General features: G+C 41.3%; 3 protein-coding genes and 1 long non-coding RNA gene across 5 annotated transcripts; 2 read left to right on the top strand and 2 right to left on the bottom strand.

The window, feature by feature from the left end:
* Window positions 1–2,929: 2,929 nt before the first annotated feature.
* On the bottom strand, window positions 2,930–5,397 carry LOC117654366. The gene is made up of 10 exons (XM_034400968.1): window positions 5,140–5,397; window positions 4,971–5,068; window positions 4,779–4,881; window positions 4,585–4,695; window positions 4,449–4,517; window positions 4,115–4,360; window positions 3,908–4,035; window positions 3,649–3,838; window positions 3,366–3,575; window positions 2,930–3,277 (listed from the first exon to the last, which is right to left on the bottom strand). The coding sequence occupies exons 1-10, from the start codon at window positions 5,395–5,397 to the stop codon at window positions 2,930–2,932; spliced, it is 1,761 nt and encodes a 586-aa protein (XP_034256859.1).
* A 391-nt stretch (window positions 5,398–5,788) lies between these two features.
* Window positions 5,789–7,767, top strand: LOC117654365. Its single transcript, XM_034400967.1, has 4 exons — window positions 5,789–5,798; window positions 5,876–5,963; window positions 6,051–6,208; window positions 6,283–7,767. Exons 2-4 carry the CDS (start codon window positions 5,936–5,938, stop codon window positions 7,765–7,767), a joined length of 1,671 nt encoding a protein of 556 aa, XP_034256858.1. The 5' UTR covers window positions 5,789–5,798; window positions 5,876–5,935.
* A 585-nt stretch (window positions 7,768–8,352) lies between these two features.
* On the top strand, window positions 8,353–9,042 carry LOC117654309. The gene is made up of 2 exons (XM_034400889.1): window positions 8,353–8,808; window positions 8,895–9,042. The coding sequence occupies exons 1-2, from the start codon at window positions 8,362–8,364 to the stop codon at window positions 8,898–8,900; spliced, it is 453 nt and encodes a 150-aa protein (XP_034256780.1). The 5' UTR covers window positions 8,353–8,361; the 3' UTR covers window positions 8,901–9,042.
* Window positions 9,043–9,903: 861 nt separating this feature from the next.
* Window positions 9,904–12,431, bottom strand: LOC117654327. 2 transcript variants are annotated; one of them, XR_004588309.1, is made up of 5 exons: window positions 12,289–12,431; window positions 11,983–12,106; window positions 11,747–11,898; window positions 10,372–10,504; window positions 9,904–10,287 (listed from the first exon to the last, which is right to left on the bottom strand). It is a non-coding gene; the product is annotated as an uncharacterized LOC117654327 (long non-coding RNA). The 2 variants fall into 2 exon arrangements; XR_004588308.1 differs by having other exon boundaries at window positions 11,983–12,431.
* Between the last annotated feature and the right edge of the window lie 15,371 nt (window positions 12,432–27,802).

The raw sequence follows: 27,802 nt of genomic DNA, 5'->3' as shown, positions 1-27,802 counted from the left end.
TGTGAGCACGTCGTGCAGCGCCGGCGGGGTCACCGACTGTGATGACACAAGCTCCAATGAATTAAAAGCCTCACTGACTGTGTCACGCTGCTGCTGGTCCGCTGTGACTTCTGTCACCTCAGCTTGCTTGGGTGGAGGGACAACACACAGCGTGCTCAAAACAATACGGATTATGTATTCTGTTTTGGAAATGTCCGGGTCCGCTCTGAATTGTGTTCGTGTCTCAGTGATAAATTTAAGAAGTTTTTCAATGTCTACAGTGAATTCTGAAGGTATCTCCGCGTCCTGGGCATCGAAATTTACTGCCTCTGCTTGAATGTCAGTTGGGTCAAACCTTATGCACTCCAAAAGTTTTTTTAATTCAGCCTTTCGAAGCTTGGAGCGCGTGGCTTTGCCCTGCCGCTCTTGCACGAAGTCGCACGCCTGGACAAGTGCGTTACAGGCTGTACCTTTGTAGCCCCACTGAAAAAGAGAGAGCGATGACCATCGCCCACTAATTGGGGGATGACTTTTGGTCGCTCAGTTTTGAGCGATAGAAATTTTATCGCCTTAAATTTGGGGACAAACATTTCATCGCCCCAAATTGAGCGACACTAACTCATCGCCCCCAAATTTTGGGGGACACACTTAACATCGCCCAAAATTTGGTAAAGCGTTTCCATCGCCCAAAATTTTAGCGATGGCCAGTGGGAAGGTAAATAGAAGTGAAACCCACTGACTCAGATCACAGGTCTTGGTAAAAATTTGTGATGACAATGGCAGGCAGTCTTGAAACATCAGCAGCAGCCTGCTACCTTCACAGTTCTGCCCCAAAACCTCTCAAGAACTTGCTGGCCAGGGCAGTCAGTTTCAGATGTTTTCAAACTGTTGTTTCTCTTTTCACAAGAAACTTGCCCTGACAGTCACCTATTTTGGCTCACCTCATGAAATGTGTTTTCCCGTTTAATCCAAGTGTAGAGTGCTAAGTCATCACCATACAGCAAATAGAGTCCACAACAGATGTGAACTAGCTGCTGCATCCTTGGGCTTGAGCTAGCACAAGGACACTGTTTGTTTGAGCTGGAAACTGGTTTCAACGAACCAAAGTGTTTCCGAAATATGGCCATCCGTCACGACCGAAAAGCAAAGTGCCCCACTCGCGACAAGTCCGATAACAACGACAAAAGTTTTAAAAATTGGCGAAGTCCGAGGCCTACAAACGCCGCCATGATGGTACAGTACTTGCGTGTTGTTTTTGTTTTCGCTTTTGCCTGCCGCCCGTCTCGATCGTGCCAATACGTAGCCAAGGGGAAGAGAGCTTGCAAAAAAGGGTTTTCGTGCTTCTTTTGTTTGCGAGCGGGTGGAAAGAGGGGAGGGGAAGAGGGGTGGGGGGAGGGGTAAAAAGAAAGTTTTTGTTTACATGCATTTTGCATCTTGTTGCTCGGCTTTCTTGAATTCTTATAAAGGTCCTTTACGCCTGTTGCCAAAGCACAGAGTTTTGTGTCGCCGGGGCAAAATTTGAACGATTCCCGATCCATCTGAGCACGCACTTTAGTCGGATGAGAGTGAAAATCCTCTTAGTTGTACATACATTTAGTCCCCGGGCTTACCCTAACCCCCTTTTTTTATGCTGCTGTTTAAGATTCGCTTTTATCGTTTGCTTCATGCTTTGTTGCTCCAGACCCTGCGTTAAGTCATTACAAGGTGAACCCCCTTTTTTTCTGTCACCCAGGTTCCGTGTTGTCCATTCAGCTCTGTTTCCCAACCCAGCTCTGTCCTTCTGGGAGATCTTTAGCCCACCTGTTGTCCACTTCTGCCTCAGGAACCCAACTTGCTGCTTTGTGGCCTTCACATGGTAAGTCCATCCCTTTTTTATTGTGCTGCAAGTTACCTTTTATTTATTGTACAATGTGTAATGTTTTCATTGCTCTTTTTGACAGTGACCGAGATGGAGATGGGGGCAGTTTGCTGCTAGCAGTCGGTTTCACTCCAAAACCCGCGAGGAGGTGCAAGCACCAGTGTTTTGGGTTCACTCCTTCTGGTCGATTGCCTCCACCACCAAGACCCAAGCGGACAGGACTCTCTTACTTTATTTTGTGTAGACAGTTTTGTTTCCATTCTCTAGCATCCTTTGACATACATATCGTCTATCAGAAGAAATGTTTATCGTGCAAGTGAAAATCTCTGTTTGAGATACGCCACTTGGGTAGATTCCCCCCTCTTCCCCAATTTAGTCACTGATGTGTTGCTGTAAATTTTTTATTAAAATTGTCATTTAATTAATCATAACAATCCTGTTGTTCTTTTTTCTTTATTCCACTTTTCCTGCTCCATTTTAGGTAGGGCTAAAAATAGGGAATTGTGTACAGCTGTGAGATTGTAATCTGAAGGCATGCCTTTCATGTTGTTATTTTAAAGTAGGATCAGGGGGGTTAAAAAAATCAAGAATCAGTGCAAAGTCAGTGACAAAAGATTTATTAGAATGTCAGCTGGAAATGAAAGTAATTTTAAACAAAAACAGTTTCCTTTGATCGTATTTTCTTTAGAAAAGAATTTTTTTTTAGTAATAGTTTGTTGACTCTTAACATTTTTAGGCAGTGTTCAAAGATGTTTATTAGAATGTCAGCTGTTTGGAAAGTATTATAATCAAAAAAAGTTTTTTTGATCATGTTTCCTTTAAAGGGAAAAAAGAGAATTTTTTTAATGACAGTTTGGTTGATTCTAAACATTTTTCCCACTCTATTGAGTAAACTTCAGTAAAGTTCATGTAACTGACGCTTATGAAATTATAAATAACAATCATATAAAAAAAATCAATAGTAGTTAATATGTGCTTTGACACAGATCAAAAGAAATCATACCGATGAATGAACAAATTTAAATAAAAACTAAATATAGCTTCCTTGAACGGCAGTTAATTCTTATGTAACTGGTGGGTAATTTTTCTTACTTACTGGATTCCTATGAGATCTCGTGTTAGTGCCAGGTATTCCTGTTTAGCTCGAGTCTTTTTTGTACCTGCAGAAAGTTCTCCATGGAGGTAGCTTTCCAGAAGCCTGAGGAAGCTTTCGTAAGCCCTGGGATACTTCACATCAAGCAGCCAGTAAGGGGCCAGTAGTTGCTGCATCACTTGGAATAGAGTTGGTTCTTTGATAACGTTGATTACGTCGTCATGCATTAATAGAACTGAAGTGTTGAGAACTCTCTTGCCCTCTCTTGATGTTGTGACAGTGGCCACTATGCAGGGAGCTTGCAAGGTGTTGAATTGCTCCAGTGTTCTCTGATCAACCTGAGTGGCCTGCAAAGAATATGGAATTTATCTTTGTGATGAAATTGGTTTATAACTTTATCACCATTTGGCAGAATCTTCTGTTCAAGCTACATACATCCTTAAAGGTGATTGCTTTCCTTAGCCGTTGTTTTCTCAACAGCTTAGGAATCAACTGGTCCTGAATCAAGTTTAAGATTTCCAGTGAGTTATCAACTGTGTGTTGTGGGATACTTAAATAAGAGCTCAATAGCGTTAGGAATTTCTGGCTGTTATTTTCTATTGCTGTTTCATTCTTTTCAATGACAAGGAGATATTCATAAATCATCTGTAATGGGATTGAACATAGTTTTTATAAAATCAGCCAGTGAGGTGTTTTGTTTAATTAAGAATTATCTTACCATTTTTCCATTCTTTAGGTGAGGATAAAGTTTAAGCATCCCTAATTTATCCTCTGTCATAGCAAAGGCACTGCTTCTTTCCTTATAAGTACGATCAATAAGCCATTTCAATCTCCTTGGATCTGAAACCATCCCTGACTGTAGCTCAGCAGTAAGTGTCTCTGTACTAGTTGATGTAGATGGCAGTTCTCTAAAACAAAAACAAACGGGAAGGATTGGTATAAGAATAGGAGTAATTTAATGAATGTGTTGCAACTACCTTCTCATAGGATTAGTCTTTTTCTTAGCAGGTTGATTAGAAGTGGACGGATTTTCTTGGTTTTCTTTTTGATTATCTCTATACCTCTTGCTTGAGAATGATTTTTGAATACTTCTTCTCAGAGATTTCTGCATTAAAAAAAAATATGTTCAGCACGAGACATAAGTTTATGAGAGATATCCATTATGAACAGTGATCATTACTTACAGATCCTTTTGAACCTGAATTTGGATCCGCTAGAATTGGGTACTCTTTTATTAGAGCAGAGGTTAACAAATTCATCTCAAACTTTCTTAGATAAGTGTCTTCAATTTCTACTTCCAAGTGCAGCCTAGTCTCTTCAAGCACAGAAGACATCTTGACATTATTATTTTTTAGCTTTTGTCTTAAAGCTGCAGAGAAAATTGGCAATGCGTTAGCTTTGGTTAAAACTTTGCCAAATTTCCTAATTTTCTGGAATACAGATAATGTACCTTATGAGCTCTCTTACTAAATAGATTGTCAAATACTATAAAAACTACTTCAATTAAATTTGTTTTACCTTTGCTGGCTTTCGATACTCTGCCCTCCTCTTTCTTTTTTTAATGGTTTCTTCATTAGGTGAGGAATCCTATCGGCAGATAAAAATAAAAACCAGTGGTTGCAAAGCTTTCCAGTGAAATAAAGCAACTACTTACCTCGTCTGAGTCGGTACTGCTTTCCTCGTTTTCATCTGGAGTGAAATTTGGGTCATCAATTTTCTCTCTAGCTAATTCATCATCATTTTCATCTGTACTTTCATACATTAGCTGAAAAAAGAAAAGATGTTTAATTAGTAAATAAAAACAAACAAGCAGTTGTCTACTGTTATGTAAGATGGGGGTGTAGTTACCGTTGTGTCATTGCAGTTTGGTGGTACAAGTGATTCTTTGACGGTAATGTTCCCAAATAGGCTCAAGTCATCCTCTTGAAACTGAAGCAAGTCATCTCCACTACTGAAAATAATGCATAGGTTAAAAAAGGGAAATGAACGTCATTTGCCAATTCTGTCCTAGCATCAGACGATATTTGCACAGTTACTCACTCATCATTTTGGGTTGCTGAGAGTGTGGTTGCTTCTGCGTTTGTTTGAGATGGGACCGTCTGCTCAGGCAAAGACTGGGTGACATTGTCAGTAATATCCTGGTAAAAGAAACATTTTTGTTACTGATATCCCCATTTTTTACTGTAACAAGATTCAACTTGGAAAGTACCTCTAAATTGAGTGGAGACCAGCCAACAAACACATTCTCACCACCTCTGAAGATAAACTTTCTTTTAATCTCTTTCTTTTCGCTGTTGTAAACCATTGAAAAGGTTGGAGAGTATTTGCTTCGCCTTCTAGCCAGTGCATCATCTTCATGGCAGATTTCATCAAATTCTTTCTTGAGATCTGCGATAGTGCCATTTGTCCTAATATCGACAGGAATGGCCCTGTCTTCCACATTAATCATCACCTCTACTTGTTCCATGATTGCTGCACTCCAACCGATTTCAATCAGGTAAACTCTTTCAGTCGTGAAGCCGTTGAATTTCAAACCTCAAAACACATCCCGCTTGAGAACACAACTACCAACTTATATTAAAAAAAAAAAACTTAATAGTTTTTAGCAAAATCTGATCACACTCAGCAAGAAAGGAACAAAAATTTTTGAAATGATATTAATATGAGATTATTTGAGTGCTTCTTTTGTTCCTGTTTGTGGTATATAATATTTTCCAATTGACCCTTCCGAAGTTTGCAAATGTTGGTACAAGTCAGGTAACATTCCGTAGCCTCTCTCTGGGTGGCGGCACATTGTGGTACCCTCTGACTTGCTGGCAGCTTAAGCGTCGTTTGCATTATTTGAGTTTCAGGGGCGAAGGAACCTTGGTAATTATGACAGAATGGTAATAAATTTATCGCCCGAGGTTGCAATAGTATTTTTAACCACATTTATAAATTTGCAGTGGTATCTCGAAAGCATATTGCTACATGTATTTGGACTACGGTTACAAACTGACTGCAGAATGGAGGCAATGGATGACGAAGTTTCTGGTACGGCTAATCTAAAATTCATACCAGAACAAAGCCATTTTTAATCCCAGCGCGTTGTTAACCAATTTTGTTTGTTTAATTTATTAGGACGACCTGATCCCACTGATTTAGCTGCTAAGCTGCAGGCTCGGGCAGCAGAGACGTTAATCAAACTGAAGGATGAAAGCTATTCAACTCACAAGGTTTTCAATCTTGTGACAAACGGTGTTGATGACCTATTTAGAATCCTGATTGACATCATCAAGGTTTGTTTCACATCGTGTGTTGCTTTATTGTATTCTTACTTTAGATGTCTATAATAATTCCTTCTTGCTTTCAGGCCCAATTTATGAGTTATGGAGCTGAGCAGGTGTTTTCTGTACAAGAAGTATGCTCAATACTTGATAGATTGGAGGGGAATTCATTATTTGAGGGTGTGCATACTCCAGAAGAGCTGTCAAAATATGTGGAACAAGAAAGATGTCTCATACGTCCAGCTGGTGTGGAAGTCACTACTCAACCAGTTGTTGCAGGAAAAGAAGTTAAAGCTGCTGTTGTTGAAAAAGGGTACATAGTTCCCTTTTTACCTATGTTAGAGGCTTTGCTCAACTGCCCTGAAGTTCTACATTGCATTGACAATCCAAAGCCATCTATCGATGGAGTCTTTGCCGATCCACTTGATGGCTATGCATACAAGAAACATCCTTTGGTTCAGAAGTATCCAGGAACATTAGGCATTAGAACTTATGATGATGATGCGCAATGCACTGACTCAGCAAGTAGCCAAGATGTCAGCGTTCGGTTTATCTACTGGACATTGCTTAACATTTATCCCGAGCTGAGATCATCAAATCGAGCTATCCACTTGATGGGTTGTATGAAAACTGACCTCATTAAGTCAACAGGTCATAAAGTCTTCTTGACTGACTATGTGGCTTCAATGAAACAATTATGCAGTGAAGAAGGAGTTACCTTCACTGTGATGGGCAAGAAAAGAGTGTTCCGTGCTGTGATGGTAGACCATAATGCTGACAACCCAGCCGCTGCCAGCATAGGAGGCTTCAAAGAGTCACATTTTGCTAATTGTTGTTGTCGTCAGTGCTATGTTACCTCAGAAGAAATGTTCTCTTCATTTGATGAAAAAGATTTTGTCCGGCGCGACAAGGAATCTCATGAAAAGCATGTGGCTGAAGTGGAGGAGTACATTGAAAAAAAGTGCAAGACGAAACCCTCTCCCTCTGTGACATATGGTATAAACAGCAGAAGTGCTCTGATGGATATTCCTACTTGTGATGTCACCAAATGCCTGCCTCAGGATCTCATGCACGACGTTATTCTTGGCACTCTGAAAACGGAAATTATCTGTCTATTAGAACATACTCTAGAGAAGAAAAAAACCTCACTCAAGGCCATCAACAGGAGAATAAGTAGTCTGGTAAAGTATTTTGGAGTTAACAAGCCAGCAGACATAGAAGCAAGCCACATTCAGAACAGATCATTACGCCAGTCAGCATCAGAGACATTGGCCCTGGCCTATTTACTGCCATTTGCCCTCCAAGTTCAAACTGAAAAAGGAGTGGAGCTTGCTTGTGATGAGGCTAACCTACATTGCTACATTCTGAGGCTAAATCTTCTGAGCCTTCAAATGTCTGACCAATTTACAATGGCCGACCTTGAAAGATTGAGAAAAATGACAATAGACCACCACAAGCGGTTTCAAGCCCTATATCCTGGCCGAGAAACTCCGAAGATGCATTACGAAACCCATTTCCCAATGCAAATATATCTTTATGGGCCACTTCGTCTCCACTGGTGCTTCAGGTAAATAGTCTTTTCAATAAATTTAAATATGTATTTATACACCTCAACTTAGATGTGTTTAGTAACTGCAGTATGTAAAATTTCATGTTTGCCTTTCTGCACCCACTGCTATCAACTCAAGCTTTATTTTACTGAAAAGAAACCTTTTGTTTTACATCAAAAATTATCTAAGTTGGTTGTTGTTTCAAATTATTACTTACTGAGGAATTGAATTGAACATTGACATCCTCTGCCCTCCAAAAATATGCCAGCTTGTTCAATTTGATGACATAAATGGCACTGAAAACTTTGAGAGAGCTGATTTGATTGTACCTGCCATAAAAATTAAGATTCTCAAAATATGCTAATTTGGCTTTCTTTTTCTTTTGATATTTTTGATCAGAGAAAACATGAAATTCTAACAATGCAGGTACTTCTGATATTTTAACAGACATTAAGATGGTGAACCTAGTTAATAATTAGTTTTTGTTTTAGATTTGAGGGCAAACATGCCTATTTTAAAAGACTATGCAGGTTGATGCACAACTATGTCAACATTTATGAAGCATTGGCTCAAAGGCATCAAGAAAGGCAATGTGGATTAATGATGTTGAGTGCCATGGGAAAGAATGGTGTAACATATCTCTCAACCAACAACAGCAGAGGTGCACCAAAGAAGGTCATACTGGAAGTGTGTATTCACAAAGAACTTTTGGAGCAAGTATTCAAAGACAATTCTAAGACCATTAATGAGTACACATATGTAGTTCATGGTGGAGTACATTGTTCAAAAGAAACTGCCATTGTCACCAAATTTGTTAAAGATGTTCCCATTTGTGGAGAAATAGTTGCAATCTATGGCACTGCAGAAAAATTAGCATTTGTGTACACAAAGTTGGCCACTCAGAAGTATGAGCTTTCCTTAAATGCTTTCAAAGTGTGTCACACGGAGAAGGTGGCAGTTATACTGGCCGAAGATATAGCTTACAGACATCATGTTGTGTTCATACGAGAAGTAGGAGCAAACTTTGTAATTTTGCCCTCCAAATCCTACTTATCACACAAGGTAAGTCTAAACAATCTTAAGGTGGAAAGTAATTTAACTGAAAACTTCAATTTCAAATCACCTGTTTCTTTACCTTTGTCTTCCAGTACTGAATACTTCAAATCAGCTTAACGCAGAAGCTGATCACCTAACTGCTGACTCAACCAACTTTATAGGAGGGTTCCTAAAACAGTGCTGCTCAAAATATTTACTAGACTGTTTCAACATTACCACATGATTCTGCCAAGAGTTCAAGTGATGCAAGTGCGGTTCAACATTGGATTCATGGACTGCTTCCGTAACTTTCCTACAAGCCTTGGAAATTAAAGGAACGTTTCTGTTGGACCAAGAAAATTAAAATGAACATCTAAAATCAATACCCAACTGATTTTTAAAGAAAAGTATTCAAAAGAGGCTGTCATTGATTACAATTACTTGAACAAAGTAATAGACAGGTAATATTTTAAGAAAACTGGCACCACTGTCTTATGTCAAAAAATACTGATCAAGAAAAACTGTTCTGTATAAAACTTTCTTTCACTTCCAGATAATTGAATACTAGTTGCCAATCAGAGACCATGATGTTAAGAACCTTCTGTTCATGCAAAGAAGTAGAATATTTCAAAACCCATATTCTGAATTCGAATGTACTAATGAAATGCATTCAGTTACATGAACTTTACTGGAGTTTACTCAATAGAGTGGGAAAAATGTTTAGAATCAACCAAACTGTCATTAAAAAAATTCTCTATTTTCCTTAAGGAAACATGATCAAAAGAAACTGTTTTTGATTATAATTACTTTCACAAACAGCTGACATTCTAATAAACATCTTTGAACACTGCCTAAAAATGTTAAGAGTCAACAAAACTATTACTCAAAAAAATCTCTTTTCTGAAGAAAATACGATCAAAGGAAACTGTTTTTGATTATAATTACTTTCACTTCCAGCTGACATTCTAATAAATATCTTTTGTCACTGACTTTGCACTGATTCTTGATTTTGTTACCCGCTGATCCTACTTAAGATAACAACATGAAAGGCATGCCTTCAGATTACAATCTCACAGCTGTACACAATTCCCTATTTATAGCCCTACCTAAAGTGGAGCAGGAAAAGTGGAATAAAGAAAAAGAACAACAGGATTGTTATAATTAATTAAATGACAATTTTAATAAAAAATTTACAGCAACACATCAGTGACTAAATTGGGGAAGAGGGGGGAATCTACCCAAGTGGCGTATCTCAAACAGAGATTTTCACTTGCACGATAAACATTTCTTCTGATAGACTGATATGTATGTCAAAGGATGCTAGAGAATGGAAACAAAACTGTCTACACAACTAAAGTAAGAGAGTCCTGTCCGCTTGAGTCTTGGTGGTGGAGGCAATCGACCAGAAGGAGTGAACCCAACACACTGGTGCTTGCACCTCCTCGCTGGGTTCTGGAGTGAACACCGACTGCTAGCAGCAAACTGCCTCCATCTCCATCTCAGTCACTGCCAACAGTGCAATGAAAACAGTACACATTGTACAATAAATAAAAGGTAACTTGCAGCACAATAAAATAGGGATGGACTTACCATGAGAAGCTACATTAAACCACAAATGCAGCAAGTTTGGTTCCTGAGGCGGAAGCGGACAGCAGGTGGACTAGATGACCCCCAAGAGAGGCAGAGCTGGGTCGGAATCAGAGTTGAATGGACAACACGGAACCTGGTGACAGAACAATGAGGGTTCAACACTTGACACTAGAAACATACACAACTGCACAGTTCCATAAGGATTGAATACCCTTCAAGAAAGATAAATTTATAATTAATTTTGATTTGCCTAATAATGAGTGTGGTTACATTTATTCAGTGTCAGTAACACACATTAGCTTCCACTTATTTTTAAAATTTAATCATTATTTAAAATTCATTTCCATTGGTGTTGGCTACATGAACTTGACTGAACTTTACTCCATACAAAATTAAGAGCAAACCTACCTACCAATCAAAAATAGCCCTTTAAAAACAAGACCCTACTAATGAAGGGAAACTGTTCTTGAGAGTAATTTCTTCCACTTCCAGCTAATTGAATGGTTGTCCTTCAGAGATTGTAATGTTAGGAACTTCCCGTTCATGGAAAAAACGGGTATATTTTAAAGCCCATAGTATGAACTCATATGTTCTAATTGACTGCTGGTGGCACTGGGATAAATAACTTTTGGCACTGACTTCGCACTGATTCTTGACTTCCTTACCCGCTGTTCTTATTTATAACTATAAACTGATAGACATGTTAAAAAGGAATCTATCCAAGTGGCATTACTCAGCAGGGGAAGCAGAGATTTGAACTTGCACAATAAATAAATATTTCTTCAGAAAGACTAGTAAATCTGTCAAAGGATGCTAGTGCATGGAAACATAACTGTCCACACAACTAATGTATCAACATGTGCCAACATTGAACTCACCAAACATCCCTCACCTTATTTTCACCTCACACTTGAGATAGAGTCCTAAAGGGCCTAACTTCAGATAGTTGTTTCCTGTCTCGAGTCATATCAAAAGAAGGTAAGACCGGATAAAATGTCTGCTGTAAGTAAGTTGAATGTGATAAAGTCAAGAGAAAAAACAACATCCCTATTGAGCTCAGATCATTTTTAGTCTTATCACCAGCACACAAATGATTATGTAGCAAAAATTAGACTGTCTTATTGACTTATTTTAGTTTCACAATTTCAGTTTTGCTATATTATCATGTGTGTGATGATGCAGAGACTGAAAATGGTTCTAGCTCATGGGGAATGTTGCTTTCTGCAAGGCTGTACCACACCCAAGCAACAGCTGGCAATCATAAATTCAAACACTTTGTCCAAAGATAGAACTGGAGGATACAACCAAGACAGACAAAACAAAAACTGAAGCAAAAAGCGGAATGTGATGGGTAATGAGTTTATTGAAGGAGTACCTGACGAGTCCTATCAGCTTGGGTCCACTTGGCGGTGGAGGCAATCGACCAGAAAAAGTGGACCCGACACTCTGGTGCTTGCATCTCCTCGCTGGGTTCTGGAGTGAACACCGACTGCTAGCAGCAAACTGCCTCCATCTCCATCTCGGTCACTGTCAACAGAGCAATGAAAACATTACACATTGTACAATAAATAAAAGGTAACTTGCAGCACAATAAAATAGGGATGGACTTACCATGTGAAGGCCACAAATGCAGCAAGTTGGGTTCCTGAGGCAGAAGTGGACAACAGGTGGGCTAGATGATCTCCCAGAAGGACAGAGCTGGGTTGGAATCAGAGCTGAATGGACAACACGGAACCTGGGTGACAGAAAAATGGAGGTTCAACACTTGTAATGACTTAACGCAGGGTCTGGAGCAACAAAGCATGAAGCAAACGATAAAACGCGAATCTTAACAGCAGCATAACAAAGGAGGGTTAGGGTAAGCCGGGCACTAAATGTATGTACAACTAAGAGGATTTTCACTCTCATCCGACTAACGTGCGTGCTCAGATGGATCGGCGAATCGTTCAAATTAATTTCCCAGGCGACACAAAACTCTGTGCTTTGGCAACAGGCGTAAAGGACCTTCATAAGAATTCAAGAAAGCCGAGCAACAAGATGCAAAATGCATGTAAACAAAAACTTTCTTTGTACCCCTCCCCTCACCCCTCTTCCCCTCCCCTCTTTCCACCCGCTCGCAAACAAAAGAAGCACGACACCTTATTTGCAAGCTCTCTTCCCATTGGCTACGTATTGGCACGATCGAGACGAGGCGGCAGGCAAAAGCGAAAACAAAAACAACACGCAAGTACTGTACCATCATGGCGGCGTTTGTAGGCCTCGGACTTCGCCAATTTTTAATACTTTTGTCGTTGTTATCGGACTTGTCGCGAGTGGTGCACTTTGCTTTTCGGTCGTGACGGATGGCCATATTTCGGAAACACTTTCGTGTTCGTTGAAACCAGTTTCCAGCTCAAACAAACAGTGTCCTTGTGCTAGCTCAAGCCCAAGGATGCAGCAGCTAGTTCACATCTGTTGTGGACTCTATTTGCTGTATGGTGATGACTTAGCACTCTACACTTGGATTAAACAGGAAACACATTTCATGAGGTGAGCCAAAATAGGTGACTGTCAGGGCAAGTTTCTTGTGAAAAGAGTAAACAACAGTTTGTAAACATCAGTAAACTGAAACTGACTGCCCTGGCCAGCAAGTTCTTGGGCGGTGTTGGGCAGAACTGTGAAGGTAGCAGGCTGCTGCTGATGTTTCAAGACTGCCTGCCATTGTCATCACTAATTTTACCAAGACCTGTGATCTGAGTCAGTGGTTTCACTTCTATTTACCTTCCCACTGGCCATCGCTCAAATTTGGGCGATGGAAACGCATTACCAAATTTTGGGCGATGTTAAGTGTGTCGCCCAAATTGGGGCGATGAGTTATGTGTCGCTCAATTTGGGGCGATGAAATATTTGTCGCCCAAATTGGGGCGACAAATCAGTCATGGCCTAAAGTTGAGCGACAGTTTGGTCATCGCCCAATTAGTGGGCGATGGTCATCGCTCTCTCATTCTCAGTGGGGTTCTGGGGGAGGATGATAGCGCGAAAGTTGCCTACCTACAGGGGTAATGTGCGACTTCTTGCCTACCTTCCAGGCGGCGGTGACGCCCCCCCCCCCCTGAATCCGCGCCTGTCGCTGACACCAATTGCGAAGGCCTAAATTGTGCCTGAAATCGGCAGCAGAAACAGCGGAGCGGACTGTGTTTTTTTTTTTTCTAATACCGTCAAGTCCCCTAAAGTGGGACGATTTTTGCGGAAAATCGTCTGTTATTCACAGAATAACGATGACACCGAAAATCGCCGAGGATTTAAGAATCATCATGTCAAAACACGTCTTTTACCGAAAACAAAAAAAATTTTCAGCCCAAGGGGCTTCAGTAGGAGCAGCAAGAACCGTGTCCCAATTTAGGAGCCAAAGTCTCCTAAAGTGGGACAAAGTCCCCTAAAGTGGGACACGTTCATTCTTTTTCGCCCTAAAACTGCAGTAGCAAAAAGTTTCATAAAATGTATTATGTTCTAAACTTAATTTGGAGCAAGATTGGTTCTGAAGTCTTTTTCGATATCTCGACTGGTTAAGCAGATATGAGCCTCTTCATTCAATAAGATTTCCTTAGATATATTTAAATTAGAAACCACCGTAACGCCTAAGGGGCAAACCAGGGCCAATCAGCAGTGCCCAAAATGGACCATCGACGATTTGGCCCATTTTTGGCTCAAATGTTACCTACCCATAGGTAAACATCGGGGTAAAATTTCAGCCACCTAGGTGTCGTTTCATAGGAGTTATGGGCAATCTTAGTTTTTGACTTTTTTTCTTAAGTGGTTTTTGACCAAATTGCTACATTTTCCAAAAATCCCTCTCAAGTCTACAGTTTTGCCCCTAGTTGGCTGAAAACTCGTTCCCCAGCGTAAAATTGCATGAGGAATTCGATTTCAGGGCCCAAACGGACCCCTGGGCAGTCTATCATAGAGAAAAATGCCAATTTTGACGAAAAATCACTTTTTTTAAGGTTTTACGTCGGTGCGTTTTAAAGCTACACCCGAATCCAAACTTGGTCAACTCCATGCGGGAAATCGTACCTCTTACTACCACCTAAAATAGCACGGCTCGACATTTGGGTGGTATGGGTATGGTTTGAGCGCTGCAGCCTTGGGAACTTTTAAATTAAGAAAAACTAGGAAATTCCTCCTTACGGCGAGGTCAACCCTCCTGCATTGGCTGTTTCGAGTTCAACTGAGGCCCCGCGGTAAGATTTAAGTTAGAAAGGCCCTTCTTACCCCTCACTACCATCACTGACCCTCTGAGAAGCGCACTGAGGTCACTTTTGGGTCCATGGCTGCAGCCAAAATGACAGAATTGACGAAACGCCTGAAGGGTAGGCAACTTTTCCTACGCGCCTGAAGGGGAGGCAAATTATCCTACGCATGAGTGGGGCTGTTCTAGTCTAATAAAACATGTAGTCTAACATCTGCTTCTTTTATTTTGAAGAGGATAATGATCACAATTTTGACAAATTTGGCAGTTAGATAAAATACTAAGCTAGAACAAACCTTGGCTCATTATACATTGAGCGAATATCGTAAATTGCTGATCATTACACTAAACCAAGAACACAACTTTGCTTCACACATATGAAAAAGTCCAGACGACCATCTGGGAACACCGCTCCCGGACAAATCCGATTTTCCGATTTCGCCTCTTTGTCGGTTAAGCCAAGAGGAAGCATTTGCTTTCAAACATTAACTAAATTTTGTGCTGACTTAAAGCGTACCGAACCGTACTTGCGCGACTGCCTGGGCCTCCAAACCGAGCTGGCAACCTAATTTAGGCCAGGCGGCGTTTGTAGGACGCTGGAGGTGAATGTAACGCCTCTGAATCGGTCAAAACCTTTAAAAAACGAAGAAAATTCATGTGTCCCACTTTGCAGCCCCTTAGAAGATTGCTTCCCACCGTAAAACGAACGTGAGTTTTAGGATAAGTGAAGATCCCCCTCTTGGAGATAAAAGAACGCGCTACAACATGTCTGAAGTCTAGAATGGTTCGAGCATCAACGGCTCGAAGCCCCGAATCCGCGCTAGACGTCTGAAAAACTTCTATTTTTTTCTGCATCAAATTCCAATTTTCAAGATTTTTTTGGGGAGGGGGTATGAGCGGGAACAAGACACTCTCTGCGGATATGGTCTCGGAGGGGTCCTACCGTCTCAAAAACATTTTTTACCTCGCAAAATACCGTCAAGTCCCCTAAATGTGGACACCCGGGTGGAAGGAAGTCTAGTTTTAACTGAGTACCGACTACAGTGAAAAACTGCAGTGCGCAAACTGCGGTCTTCAGTGCAGTCAAAGTGTAAAAAAACTCTGAAATTATTTACAAGTTTGTGTACTGTTCAGGTGGTACTCGTAATAGTAGTCTGACTGCAGTTTATTTCCAGTTAAGAGTTCAGTTCTTAAATAGTGTCGAAACTTCAGCTTGATCTATAGCTATGTTACACTCACCATTGCTCAGTCAAACAATACTTCAAAAGTGTGTTAAAATACTTCTTTTGACTCAAGTATATCAACGCTTTATCTGTAATTTTATCTGCATGATCATTGTCTAGACACGCATTACGCTTCAATTTACACTTATAGTATACCTTTTCAATGCAGTCAGGAATGAGGAAGCGATTGAAGAACAAAAGTAATCACAGTGCAGGGACTACTAGCGCGCCACCTAGCGGCCGATGCTGTGAACTTCGTTCGGATCTACGCTTGGACCAATCAGGGTTCAGCTTTTGACAGTTCGCTATAACGGCCGCTTGGTGGCGCGCTACTGGTTCCGGGCTTTTAGAGTACTTTTGTTCTTCACTCGGCGACGAGCGAAAGGGGCTATTGAAAACCGACACGACTGGAAGGCAAGGATCAGTACGTCGATCAATATGGTTTTTTTTTTCTCTGAGATTAAGCATGGCGGGGTGAAGCCAAAATTTAACGTTGAGCATAAAAATTATTGCGATATTCTTAGACGTCGGGGTAGTGCGCAAACTGTGGAAAAATCCTCATCCCACCACACCGTGTGGTCTACTGTCAGCCGCCGAGCTGCAAGGCCTGGTTTCAAGGACCTGCCGCTAGGTGGCGCTTGGATCGCTGTGAGTGTTTGTCAAACGGGATTTCTTATTTAGGCTAGTGAATTAAGTTATTTTTGCAAGTTACACCATCTGCCACTTCAGTAAATATCTGCTTTAGAAGTTAGAGAAAAATTTGAATCAGAATATTGCACTGAAGTGGAGAAAAACGGAATTCCGTATTAGCACTCGATGGCGTCTACGGGCGACGATTAGGTTGGGTCCACGCATGATTCACTCGGTTCTTCAGACTCTTCTACCTTACTAGGCAGTCTGCGGTGACATGCAGTGGTAACGTATGAAGGTGAAGTTAGTCAATACTAGCTCCTTCCAATTTTTAGTCAATACCGACAGCACTTGTCGTGTGGCATGGACTGGTCCACCCGACTAGCCCGCCCGGCCTTCAACAGGGTTCCACTCTCATTGCGGAGATGGCACAGCATTACAAACAACCACGTAGAGGACATGGAAGGAGTAGGGCCAGGGTCGGCGGTGGGGGCTTGCAAAACTAAATTTGAACGTGATTTCCAAATCCACACTTGTGACTAAAATTCAGAAAATACTTCTCGAAAATAATTTTAACTTCAATATAAAACTCGAGTTAAAGCTTCTGTAATACTGGCGAGATGAAACCATGATTAAAACTGCAGACAAGACTGCTCTGTCCGAAAAAACTACCAGTTTTCCTGTAAACAGACTGCAGTTCAACTATAGTTAACTATAGTTAGACTGCAGTTTCACCAGTTAAATTACAGTTGAACTACAGTCAAACTGCATCGGTCAGTCTGCAGTCTGACTGCTGTTCGTCTGCAAATAGGCTACACTTATTGAATATAGTAAAACTTAAGTTATTTTATAAACAGAAAGTATGTGGCGTACAGTCTAACAAATAGTTAAGTTGCAATTCCCAGATATAATTAGAACTTCAGTTCCTTCCACCCGGGCACGAACCCTAAAGTGGGACATTTTGACTATTTTCCCTATTTTAGGCCGTAAACGGCCAACGCGTGGATATTTTGCGAGTTAAAAAATGTTGTTGAGACGGTAGGACCCCTCCAAGACCATATCCGCAGAGAGTGTTTTTTTCCCGCTCATACCCCCTCCCCCAAAAAATCTTGAAAATTGGAATTGGATGCCGAAAAATAGAGTAGTTTTTTCAGACGTCTAGCGCGGATTCGGGGCTTCGAGCCGTCGATGCTCGGACCATTCTAGACTTCAGACATGTTGTAACGCGTTCTTTTACCTACAAGATGCACTTTAGAAAATTTGTTTCCGACGCTTCATTTTACGGTGGGAAGCAATCTTCTGAGGGGCTGTAAAGTGGGACACTTCAATATTTGTCGTTTTTCTTAGGTTTTGACCGATTCAGACGCGTTGCATTCACCTCCAGCGTCCTAGAAATGCCACTTGGTCTATATTTGGTTGCCAGGTCGGTTTGGAGACCCAAGCAGTCGGGAAAGTACGGTTCGGTATGCTTTTTTAAGTCAGCACAAAATTTAGTTAATGTTTGAAAGCAAATGCTTCCTCTTGGCTGAACCGATAAAGATATCGTTATCGATCATAAAACAAATCTTGCGTAAAATTAAATTTTAAAGGGGGGGGGTAAAGTGAAATTTGTGATTTTTTCATATTTTTTGCGTTTAATTCTGACTCAACAGTCACTCTGACTCTAAAATGGACATGACCATTGGATTCCCCACACTTTTTTACCCCTGTAGCACCTTGAGTTGCATGTTTAATGTCACTTTTCTAGTTTTGACCATTTTTAAAGAATTGGTCGACATTTGGGATTAATTTCTTGCGCGCAGGATTTCTCAGCCAAATGTTGTTCTAGACACCCGACAAAATTCACGCATTTAAATATGGTCAAAATGAAGAACGCAAGGCGGCCATATTTTTGAAAAACCTCTTCTATGACTTTGAATCGTAAAAACTAGAATCATGACAGATTTCATGCCGCTTTTGGACAAATATTTACCTGTAACTAAAGATAGAAATTTTTTTTTGATAAAAACTCTCCCTTGTCTTCTAGCTATTTAAATAACGATCATTTTAAGCTATCACACAATATTCTATCTCTAACGGTGCCCAAGATATCCTGCGCGCAAAGGGAAAAAAAAGTTACTGAGAAAAACACGTTTAAAGTTTCAGGACAGTTTCATGACAGTTTATTGGCCATAACTGGAAATAATAAATGCAAATGACTAAAATTCTCCAGCAGCATAACTAGGGCCTCCCTCCTGTGCATCTAGACTCTCTTCTTGAGCCTTCCCAGCCAATCTCCTGGCTCGACGGGCCTCCTTGGTCTCTTGCTCAGCCCGTTGGTCAGCCTTCTTGATCCTCGCTGCATCCACTGAATTTGCCCAGTTGATTATGTGCCTTCCAGCAGTGACTCCTATCCTGTCCAGCACTTGAATCTTGCTTTTCTGACCATCATTGAATGTAAGGACAGCGTCATATGTTCCAAGTTCATATGGACGGTCTTTCCGGGGTACCAGACCGATCTCTTGCGTGTTGTTTTGCCAATTTTTGTGCTAACTTCGCCAAGGGCATCTGTCAACAAAAAAGCACACCGTTCTAAGTTACAGGGGAACATAACCTGTTTAACAAAGCAAAGCAACAGGCGTCGACTCGGCTATACCTTTTCTTGCTGTTCTCGCAGCTTGCTTGGTGTAAGTCTGCGTCTCGGACGAGAGCCAGAGCGCGAGCGCAGTCTCCCAGGATTCATCTCGTCTAAACACGATACTTTCCTTTCGATGTTATTGCGCACCAAAATCAAAACAGTCAGTACCGCACGGCACGGAGTGTCGAGTCTCGGATGCGGGCACGGCCACGTCGAGTCTCGGGAAGCGGGCACGGCCACGGCCTTCGAGATCGCTCGTCCCCTCACTGTAAAAAATTATGTTGTAATTTAGCAGTAAATATGTTGCTAATTTTCTTAGCGATCAAAGTTGTTTTCAAATGACTTTCGTTGTTTACTAACGAGTTGCGTCGTTCGTCCACAAGATGTTTGTAAACCGGTAGACAGCCTTATTTGCATCAATTTTTATTGCCGATTAGGTCACAGACCTATAGTAGAGTCCCGGTTACCCCGCAGTAACCACTTCTTAGATTGTCCGGGTTGTTTGTACGCAGCAAAATATTGTTTTGAAACAGCATAAGTCATAAAAATAATTAGCAACGAATTCGTCGTTTTAAAACAAGCAAACTTGTTTACAAACAACAGCGTTGTCGAGGTTGGTAATTGTGTTGTTGTTTTAAAACAACAATTTTTAACAGTGCTCCTCTGTCTTTCCTCCCGAGTGTCCCCCTTCCCCCTCCTCCTCTCCCTCCCTCTCGCGTGTCCGCCTTCCCCCACCCCTTCCCATCCCAGCCTTCCGTGGCTCTAGTCGGCTTCCCTCGGCTCCCCTCCACTCCCACGGATGCCGCTGGCGCGCGAAAATCAAACAGAAGTGGCGCGCTCGGACAAAATACGGCGATTTAACGGCATTTGTACGATTTGGTCAAAATTCCAGTTTTGCATTTGTTCTGATAAAAAGTTCCTACGTCGATTTGAGGGTGCTGTGGGCCCAAATATGGTCAGGAATGGTTGTTCCAAGGTCCAAAGAGTCCAAAAAAACAAAAAACCGAAAATCGATTTTTTTCACTCCCCCCCCTTAACACAAAAATATTTTAGAGAAAAAGTTGTCCGGCGAACGGCTTTTAGTTTTCAAAATTTCAACATGTATTTCTTGCCATGCATTTCAAAACTTCTAAAATACGTGCCCAGCAAAAAAAATTATGTTTTTGGTCAGAAATTTAATTTTAAGGCCATTTTGTTTTATTGGTCTTTGCCGTATTTCAATTGGTTTAGGCGCTACGGTGGTTTCTAATTTAAATATATCTTAGGAAATCTATTTGGTAGAAGTGGCTCATATCAGCTTAACCAGTCGAGATATCGCAAAAGACTACAGAACCAATCTTGCTTCAAATTTAATTTTCGTCATAATACATTTTATGAAAATTTTTGCTACTGCAGTTTTTAGGCGAAAAAGAATGAACGTGTCCCACTTTAGAAGTCTTTGTCCCACTTTAGGAGACTTTGGCTCCTAAATTGGGACGCGGTTCTTGCTGCTCCTACCGGAGCCCCATGGTCTGAAAAGAAAATTTGTTTTCGGTAAAAGACGTGTTTTGACATGAAGATTCTTAAATCCCCGGCGATTTCCGGTGCTATCGTTATTCTGTGAATTACAGGCGATTTTCCGTAAAAATCGTCCCACTTTAGGGGACATGACGGTATCCACGTGTTGGCCGTTTAGAGCCTATAATAATAGGGAAAATAGTCAAAATGTCCCACTTTAGGGTTCGTGTCCACATTTAGGGGACTTGACGGTAATCATCCCGCTTAACTTTTCATCCGTGAAAGTATGAGAAATCCAACATTCACAGTCACTCCTTTGTTAATGTTTGGATTAACCTCATTTAGTTTGGTTTAAAATCAGAAACTACTATGAATGCAAGTTTCTGGTTCGTAAAAGTGATTAAGGGGGCTCATACATGTTAATAGCACTTTTTTTTTTTAAAAAAAAATTTGATGTAGACGGATTAAGATTTTACAATTTCTGTGTTAAAATCCTTTTAGATAATTGAGTAAGCTTCATTTTGGCTTAAGGGAAAGTGACTTTGGACATTTTTTGGAGATTTAGTCGAAACGTTTAAAATTTTGCTTCTCGTAAGATTTTGTTCGCATACTTGCTCAGATCTGTGGGGAAAAAATCAGGGAGACTCATCCCCAGTAGTGTCATAGAATTGACTAGAATGGGCTTTATATCTGCAATAGTTTTCAAGAAAAAAAATAAAAACAATTTTTTGTTCAAAAATTTGTTTAAAAAATTGTTTAAAAAATTGTTTTTATTTTTTTTCTTGAAAACTATTGCAGATATAAAGCCCATTCTAGTCAATTCTATGACACTACTGGGGATGAGTCTCCCTGATTTTTTCCCCACGCAAGTATGCGAACAAAATCTTACGAGAAGCAAAATTTTAAACGTTTCAACTAAATCTCCAAAAAATGTCCAAAGTCACTTTCCCTTAAGCCAAAATGAAGCTTACTCAATTATCTAAAAGGATTTTAACACAGAAATTGTAAAATCTTAATCCGTTTACATCAAATTTTTTTTTAAAAAAAGTGCTTTTAACATGTATGAGCCCCCTTAATTCACTGCTTCTTTGAAAAGTGATGCTTGAGTCTGCAAAAACTGGACAGCTGTCTGTCATGTTGACACACGGGTCATTCTACAGAAATGTTACAATTTCGCAGTAAAAACCGCGAAAAATTAAATAATGTCCGATTTCATTCATTTTGGGCTTGTTTTTCTTGTTTCGGCATGCAGAATGCGAAACAATATCAAGCGTCACACTTATCGAGAAAAAAAATTTTCCCCCTGAAATCACAGGGGAAATGTCTACGGAGTTTACATAAATTGACGCCTACGGAGTTTACATTTTGAAGCAAATACCAGGATTGCAGCCGTATGAGTTGGAACAGTAGAACGCGCATACACAGCTGACTAAAGGACCAATAAAGCATTGTTTTCATCCACATTTCGTAAGTTCGACGCACAGGGGATCCGCGGCAAATCGGGTACGGAGTTTACATACAAAAAAAAAATACGCGACCCCCTTTTTGAAATTTGGGTACCAATCAGATGCTAGCCATTGGACTCACATCCGTCAAACTTGGTGGCTAGATGTGTTTTTTCATCCGGAATCCATTGCAGCCTTCAGATTGAGGCTGCGACTTCCCGTTTGTCTCCTGTAGTGCCAAACTTGTAACAGTGTACATGTGGATTTTAGGGAAGTAAAACGTTCGGGACAAAAGTTAAATCTGTGCAGGCACAAAGCTTCAAACTTTTTAGTGAAGTCAGCGGGGTTAAGTTAAAGTATGAAAGTGCCTTAGCAAATAGAGCCGTCGGGAATGATTGTCCTGCGTCTCGTTTAGACATACGAGAGGCGCAAACTTAGTGAACTACGCATCGAGACGACAGCTACGGAGTTTACATTTTGCACCTTCCGGAGGCCACAGTCATCTGAAATCCTCAGAAACTTTCAAACCCAATAGTGGATCATTTTGAAGCACTAAAAGCACCATCTCATCGCGCAAACCGCGTCTTTCTAGGACGAACCGTTTGGTCACAAAGGGACAGGGACATCAAATTGTAACATTTCTGTAGAATGACCCACCCACTTATCAGCTGTGGAGGATTGGAGACGTTGGGGGTGCTTTTATTATCACAGGTAAATTCTCTGCTTCCCAGCAATATACATTTGTAAATATAACTGTACTTTTGTTTATATCTTAATGTTTTCTTCAATATAACTGTTAGGTTAGGTTTCTTACAGTGTCATTTAATAACCGATTGACTTCAGCCAAAATGACACTGAAAAGATTTTAGTCTGGATAGTCAGTATGTGAATGATGCAATGTATGGGAAAAGTATTCTTAGTTTGAAAATTAATGAAACTATATTACACCTTATTAATCTTTATATTGGAGTTAAGTTGATGTAAGTACGGATTGGTAGGTTCAGATCATGATACGCTGGCGGAGTGGGCCGAATCTGTGTTCATCCGCGAGGACCAGAGGGACTATGTTACAATGCTAATCTATGGGGCCTAATTTTGCAATGGCAATTATGAAAAAACTACTCAAAAGTTAGCAGTTTAACCATACAATTCGTAAAAGCTGATTTTTTTCGGAACCCACTGACGTAAGATCCTTCTTTACTGCTGAATTTCGTCAAAACCGATGTACTATAATCACGATAAAATTCCGATGTTTCGCGGACATGTCACATTACCTCAATTATAGTGCCCCACTTCATTCTAGAAACGGTTTAGATGTATCATTACAGAAAAACAATGCGTCATTTCTTTTGAAATCAGCGAAAACCGGGACATTTATAGGTTATGTTGACCGCGCGGAGGGATACGACTCCGCCAGCCTATTACGGACAAGTTGAGTTGATAATATGGCTGGGTTTTGTAGCCGTTATTATGGATCAATATTTGTCTTTGTATTTACAGATCATTTTGTCCGTACAGAAATTCTCAAAACCTGGAGCTGCTTTTTATCCGCCCGAAAAACTGCGTTCGAACCGACACCAATTCTATTGTTGCATCTTGTCTACCTGCAGTCAAAGAAATTTTCCATTTCGAACGTGCTGTTTTAGCTTTTGGAGTAAGCTGTACAGACCCAAAGAGAAGCTCGGCTATTGGTCCGCCCCGGCTCGGCTCCCCCCACTCCCTTTTTTTTCCATTTGACGAGTCGAGTTTTGCCATGGAAACGGCGATTTTGACAGCAAATTTCTCAAAATTGGCCGTTAACTTTTTAACCAGATTTCAGCATGAGAATCAGCGTTCAAAGTTCTACAAGTCTGCAAAATCTCATTAAAATTGTATAGAAAATTTCCCAAATGCATAAAGGGCCACACAAATTGAATCTCGGGCCGGTTGAATCCTGGGTATACTATAAGGCTACTTCGTGCCTGAAAATGCACTAGAGGAACCAACACTCTCTGCTGACTATAGTTCCACTTGACATGTCTCCAAATAGGGTACTTTCGTAGAATCCTGAACCGGAAGCAAGCAGACCAGCAGACGCCAAACTGGCCGGAAACTAACCTCTCTTCGGATCCAAAACTATAGCCGAGCTGTACAAATATTGCTCGCGAAACATATATGCACTGCAAACAAGTATCAAACGACTGTTTATGTTCAAGTGTGGCCGATACCTTTGACGAACGTCTCTTTCCCATGTCAAGTTTGGATCTACTTCCGCCAACATGGCGTCTGTGTGCTTCCGGTTCAGGGATCTACGAAAGTACCCTATTCCACTTCGTTTAAGAAATATAAGTTGAGATTTCCATTTCAGCGGAAAGTGATAAGTCACAGATATCCTATACGCAGTGACTTGACACTCCTGATGTTTATCTCAAAATTTAACTTACGTTTTTTTAACTTGTTATCATCTATAACATTCCATTGTTCAGTTTTAGATTCCCCTGCTTAAAGTTTTTTGTTGCTCCTAAAAACTGGTCAAAATGGAGTTATCCCCTTCTTCCGCTTCCTGGATCAACTTTATGCTTACAAATGGGGAAAGAGCAAGAGTCCTAGAGAACATCAGCTCAATCCAACAGATTGCATACCAGCTTAACAGTCCCGGTCATGAGATTTATGACACAGCAGTACTTAATAAAATAAGCAGTATAATCCCAAAAAAATGCGGAGCTCTGTGTACAGCCGACTCCATGGCGCATACCGAAAAGACTCGAGATAATCTGTGTGCTAGACTCCAAATAGAAGAGGGGAAGATGGATTCCTTCCAGGAAGAAGTTAAACCATCCGCTTTTAATGTTACCCAATACAGTTCCAAGAGCAAAATTGTCTGCAACAAATGCACGAAAGGTCATCTAGCTAAAGACTGTCGCTCAAAAAAAAAAACCTGTAAATATTGTAGGAGAACTAATTATACTGATGAACAATGCCGCCATAGCGCGCCATAGATTCAAGAAATTCTGTCCTAACTGCAAAAAGCTCAATCATGCAGCCAGTGAATGTCACCACGACAGCAGGAATCTACAAAGAAGAGAGAGAGAGAAAGAGGACAGGCTCAAAGCCAGGCACGAGACAAAAATCGGAATAAAGAAGAGAGAACTGAAAGAAATTAGAAGTCCGAAAGCAAGGTGTGCCTGACGGCGTACATCAAACGAGGCAACACCTCTCCAACCCAGTCATAAGTGAGTGAAGTACCTAGGTGGGTGTACGCAGGTGTACGCCAGACAATGGCTTGTCGTAACAGACTTAACGATGCTGCACCAGTTCCGACAATCCACGCCTGCAGTTCACGCCTACCTTGTCCTGCGGCGCTTCATGCTTTGCCTTCGGCAAACTGTCACAGAAATTTATGTTAAAGCAATGAGTGGAGCACTCCGTGATGCAAAACTCAAATATGGATCATGATCGAAAATACCCATATCTGTCTTGCAACTGCAACTCATTGCAACCGAGGCCCTGCAATAGCGCAAAACGAGTCCGTGGCACCTATTGCCACAAGGGAAAAAGTTGGGTTCCTGGGCCCCCTTTCCGACCCCTCGTTGAAAAGGTCTTGCCGAGAGTTATCGAGAGCCTCAAAAAAATTTTTCAGTAGGTCGACCCATTTTTTCCAAGATCCTGAACCAGCCAACTGCCGAAGTCGGGCTCCTGGATCCCCCTTCCGACCCCTCGGTGTGAAGGTTTTAACATCGAAAGCCGCCAAAAAAAAAAAAAATTCAATCGGTCGACCCTACCAAGATCCTGATCTGGCCATCTCGTAGAAGCGGCCGATATTGTCGGAACCAGGTCCATTGAATTTGTCTGGTCGCCCTGATTCCAAAAATACCCTTAAGTGGCGTGCTAGCACCACTTGTGGCCGAAATCCTCCTCCCGCTCAAGTGAACCTTGCCCCTTTTCTGCCGTTTTTGAGGCGTTTTTTGCTTACTATAAATAGAGGAATTGAGTTACAAAGCTTAATTTTAGTGTGTGGTGAGCCAAGAACACACCAAATGACCATGCAAAATCTCAGCCGAATCGGCCGAGCCGTTCAGGAGGAGAAGTCCGGACACACAGACAGACAAAACATTTCAACCCCACCCGAGTAACGGGCTTCGCTATCGCTTATCTTAATTTCAGCATTCAGAGGTGCGCGAATTTTGATCAGGATTTCAGACTTGTTTCGGACATCCTGACATAATTTACACGAGTGTAACGAATAAAATGGTCAGTAGGATCTTGGGAGTGTAATACGAAGTGCTGAATTTCTTATTGGTGGCCAATGCTCAGCAGAGTTCGTAGAGTGGCATGGGCGATGCGAGCGTGCATCATCGCAGTCATGCTCATCACGCGGCTGACTTGACATATCTCGCGCTTGGACATCAACACCCCGTCCACGCCCGATGCCATCATCGATTGGGCCGTCCACGGTAAAAACTTTGTCGTGTTTTACAAGGACCGGTCACCTCAGCTAAGGGTCTTGGCTCCTAGTTCTTAGGAGGACGCCTCCGGCTATGGTAGCTCCTTAGCCAAACTAGCCCAGCGCGTCGATTTCACGTCCGCCATATATAACCTCACATTTGCCAATTGTAGGAATTCAGAAAATAAACTGAGAAAACACAACGTAACATGTTTTTTCACGTGAACTTTAACGCTGAACCCAATTCTGTACACACTAAATTACTATGTACGTTTTTCTGCGCGCCAATGCACGAAATTAAACATGCACTTCGTAACGCACGAATTTGTGCGCGAAAATGCACGATTTTCTGCATTGTTGCGCACGAAATCGTGCATTTTCGCGCTTAAATTCGCGCGTTACGAAGTGCATGTTTAATTTCGTGCATTGGCGCGCTGAAAATAGTAATTTAGTGTGTACTCGCTTTTCGAAAAGAAGGAAGGATTGCTGAATGAAATTTGGATAACGTTCACGCTACGGCGCTCCTCAGCCGACCACATATTTCCCGGACGTGGATGAACCAGGTCAACCAGAGACAAAAAAACATTCGAAATGGAAAAATCGCACATTTTACCTTAGTATTTTATGAAATTTAATTACCTTTGCTTGGTTAAATTCGTCTGTCGAGCGTGAAGCATCAGTGTAATTAGGTTATAGGCCATGGCCGACATGTAAACAAACGCTTGGCTAAGGAGCTACCTTAGCCAGACGGTTCTTGCTAAGGACCAGGGGCCAAGACCCTTAGCTGAGGTGACCGGTCCTTGTAAAACACGACAAACTTTTTGCCGTGTCTGTCTGAGTTCCAGCGTGGGGACGAGACGATCAGTCGCGAAGTGGGTACGTAACGGCATGTCTCAGCCTGCCTCTGGGCAATTTCGTACGCGTAAGCAAGTCACAAATTTAAAAAAAAAGAAATGGAACTTTTCTTTCTGGGGCATGTTTAGTCCGGTTTACAGTCTTATTTCAGGAACGTGACATCACCTTGAAATGAACGTGACAAAATGTCACGTTCGTTTGAGCCGGTTTGAGCATTGCGTCACAATCGTTTGAATTTGAACAAGCTAACTTTTGGCCGATGCACATCCAAACGAATGTGACACAATGTTGAAACGAACGTGATGCTTTGTCACGTTCGTTTCAACGTGATGTCAAGTTCCTGGGATGAAAGTGTAATCACTGGCTAAGCAATAGCGAAGCCCGTTACGGCTTACAAACGTAACACTTCTGAAGTTGGCAGCTCTCCCCAAGGGGCCTTAGGGCTCTAGCCCCTTGAAACGTCACGAGCGGTTTTCCATACTCTGTGATGAAATGACGATCGCCTGTCGGTTT

Source organism: Thrips palmi, unplaced genomic scaffold (assembly GCF_012932325.1).
Source record: "Thrips palmi isolate BJ-2018 unplaced genomic scaffold, TpBJ-2018v1 HiC_scaffold_10, whole genome shotgun sequence".
NCBI classification, from domain to species: domain Eukaryota; kingdom Metazoa; phylum Arthropoda; class Insecta; order Thysanoptera; family Thripidae; genus Thrips; species Thrips palmi.
Note: the sequence above shows the minus strand (reverse complement) of the source record. Positions and strands in the feature narration are given on the sequence as shown.

Bases quoted from the DNA above. Each gene is read 5' to 3' on its own strand.
- LOC117654365 (XM_034400967.1), top strand. From the start codon at position 5,936: ATGGAGGCAATGGATGACGAAGTTTCTG. The intron at 5,964-6,050 runs GTACGGCTAATC...TTAATTTATTAG, and splicing joins AATGGATGACGAAGTTTCTG to GACGACCTGATCCCACTGAT. The intron at 6,209-6,282 runs GTTTGTTTCACA...TCTTGCTTTCAG, and splicing joins TCCTGATTGACATCATCAAG to GCCCAATTTATGAGTTATGG.
- LOC117654309 (XM_034400889.1), top strand. From the start codon at position 8,362: ATGGGAAAGAATGGTGTAACATATCTCTCAACCAACAACAGCAGAGGT.
- LOC117654366 (XM_034400968.1), bottom strand. From the start codon at position 5,397: ATGGAACAAGTAGAGGTGATGATTAATGTGGAAGACAGGGCCATTCCT. The intron at 4,882-4,970 runs GTGAGTAACTGT...CATTATTTTCAG, and splicing joins TCAGCAACCCAAAATGATGA to TAGTGGAGATGACTTGCTTC. The intron at 3,576-3,648 runs GTAAGATAATTC...ATCCCATTACAG, and splicing joins ACCTAAAGAATGGAAAAATG to ATGATTTATGAATATCTCCT.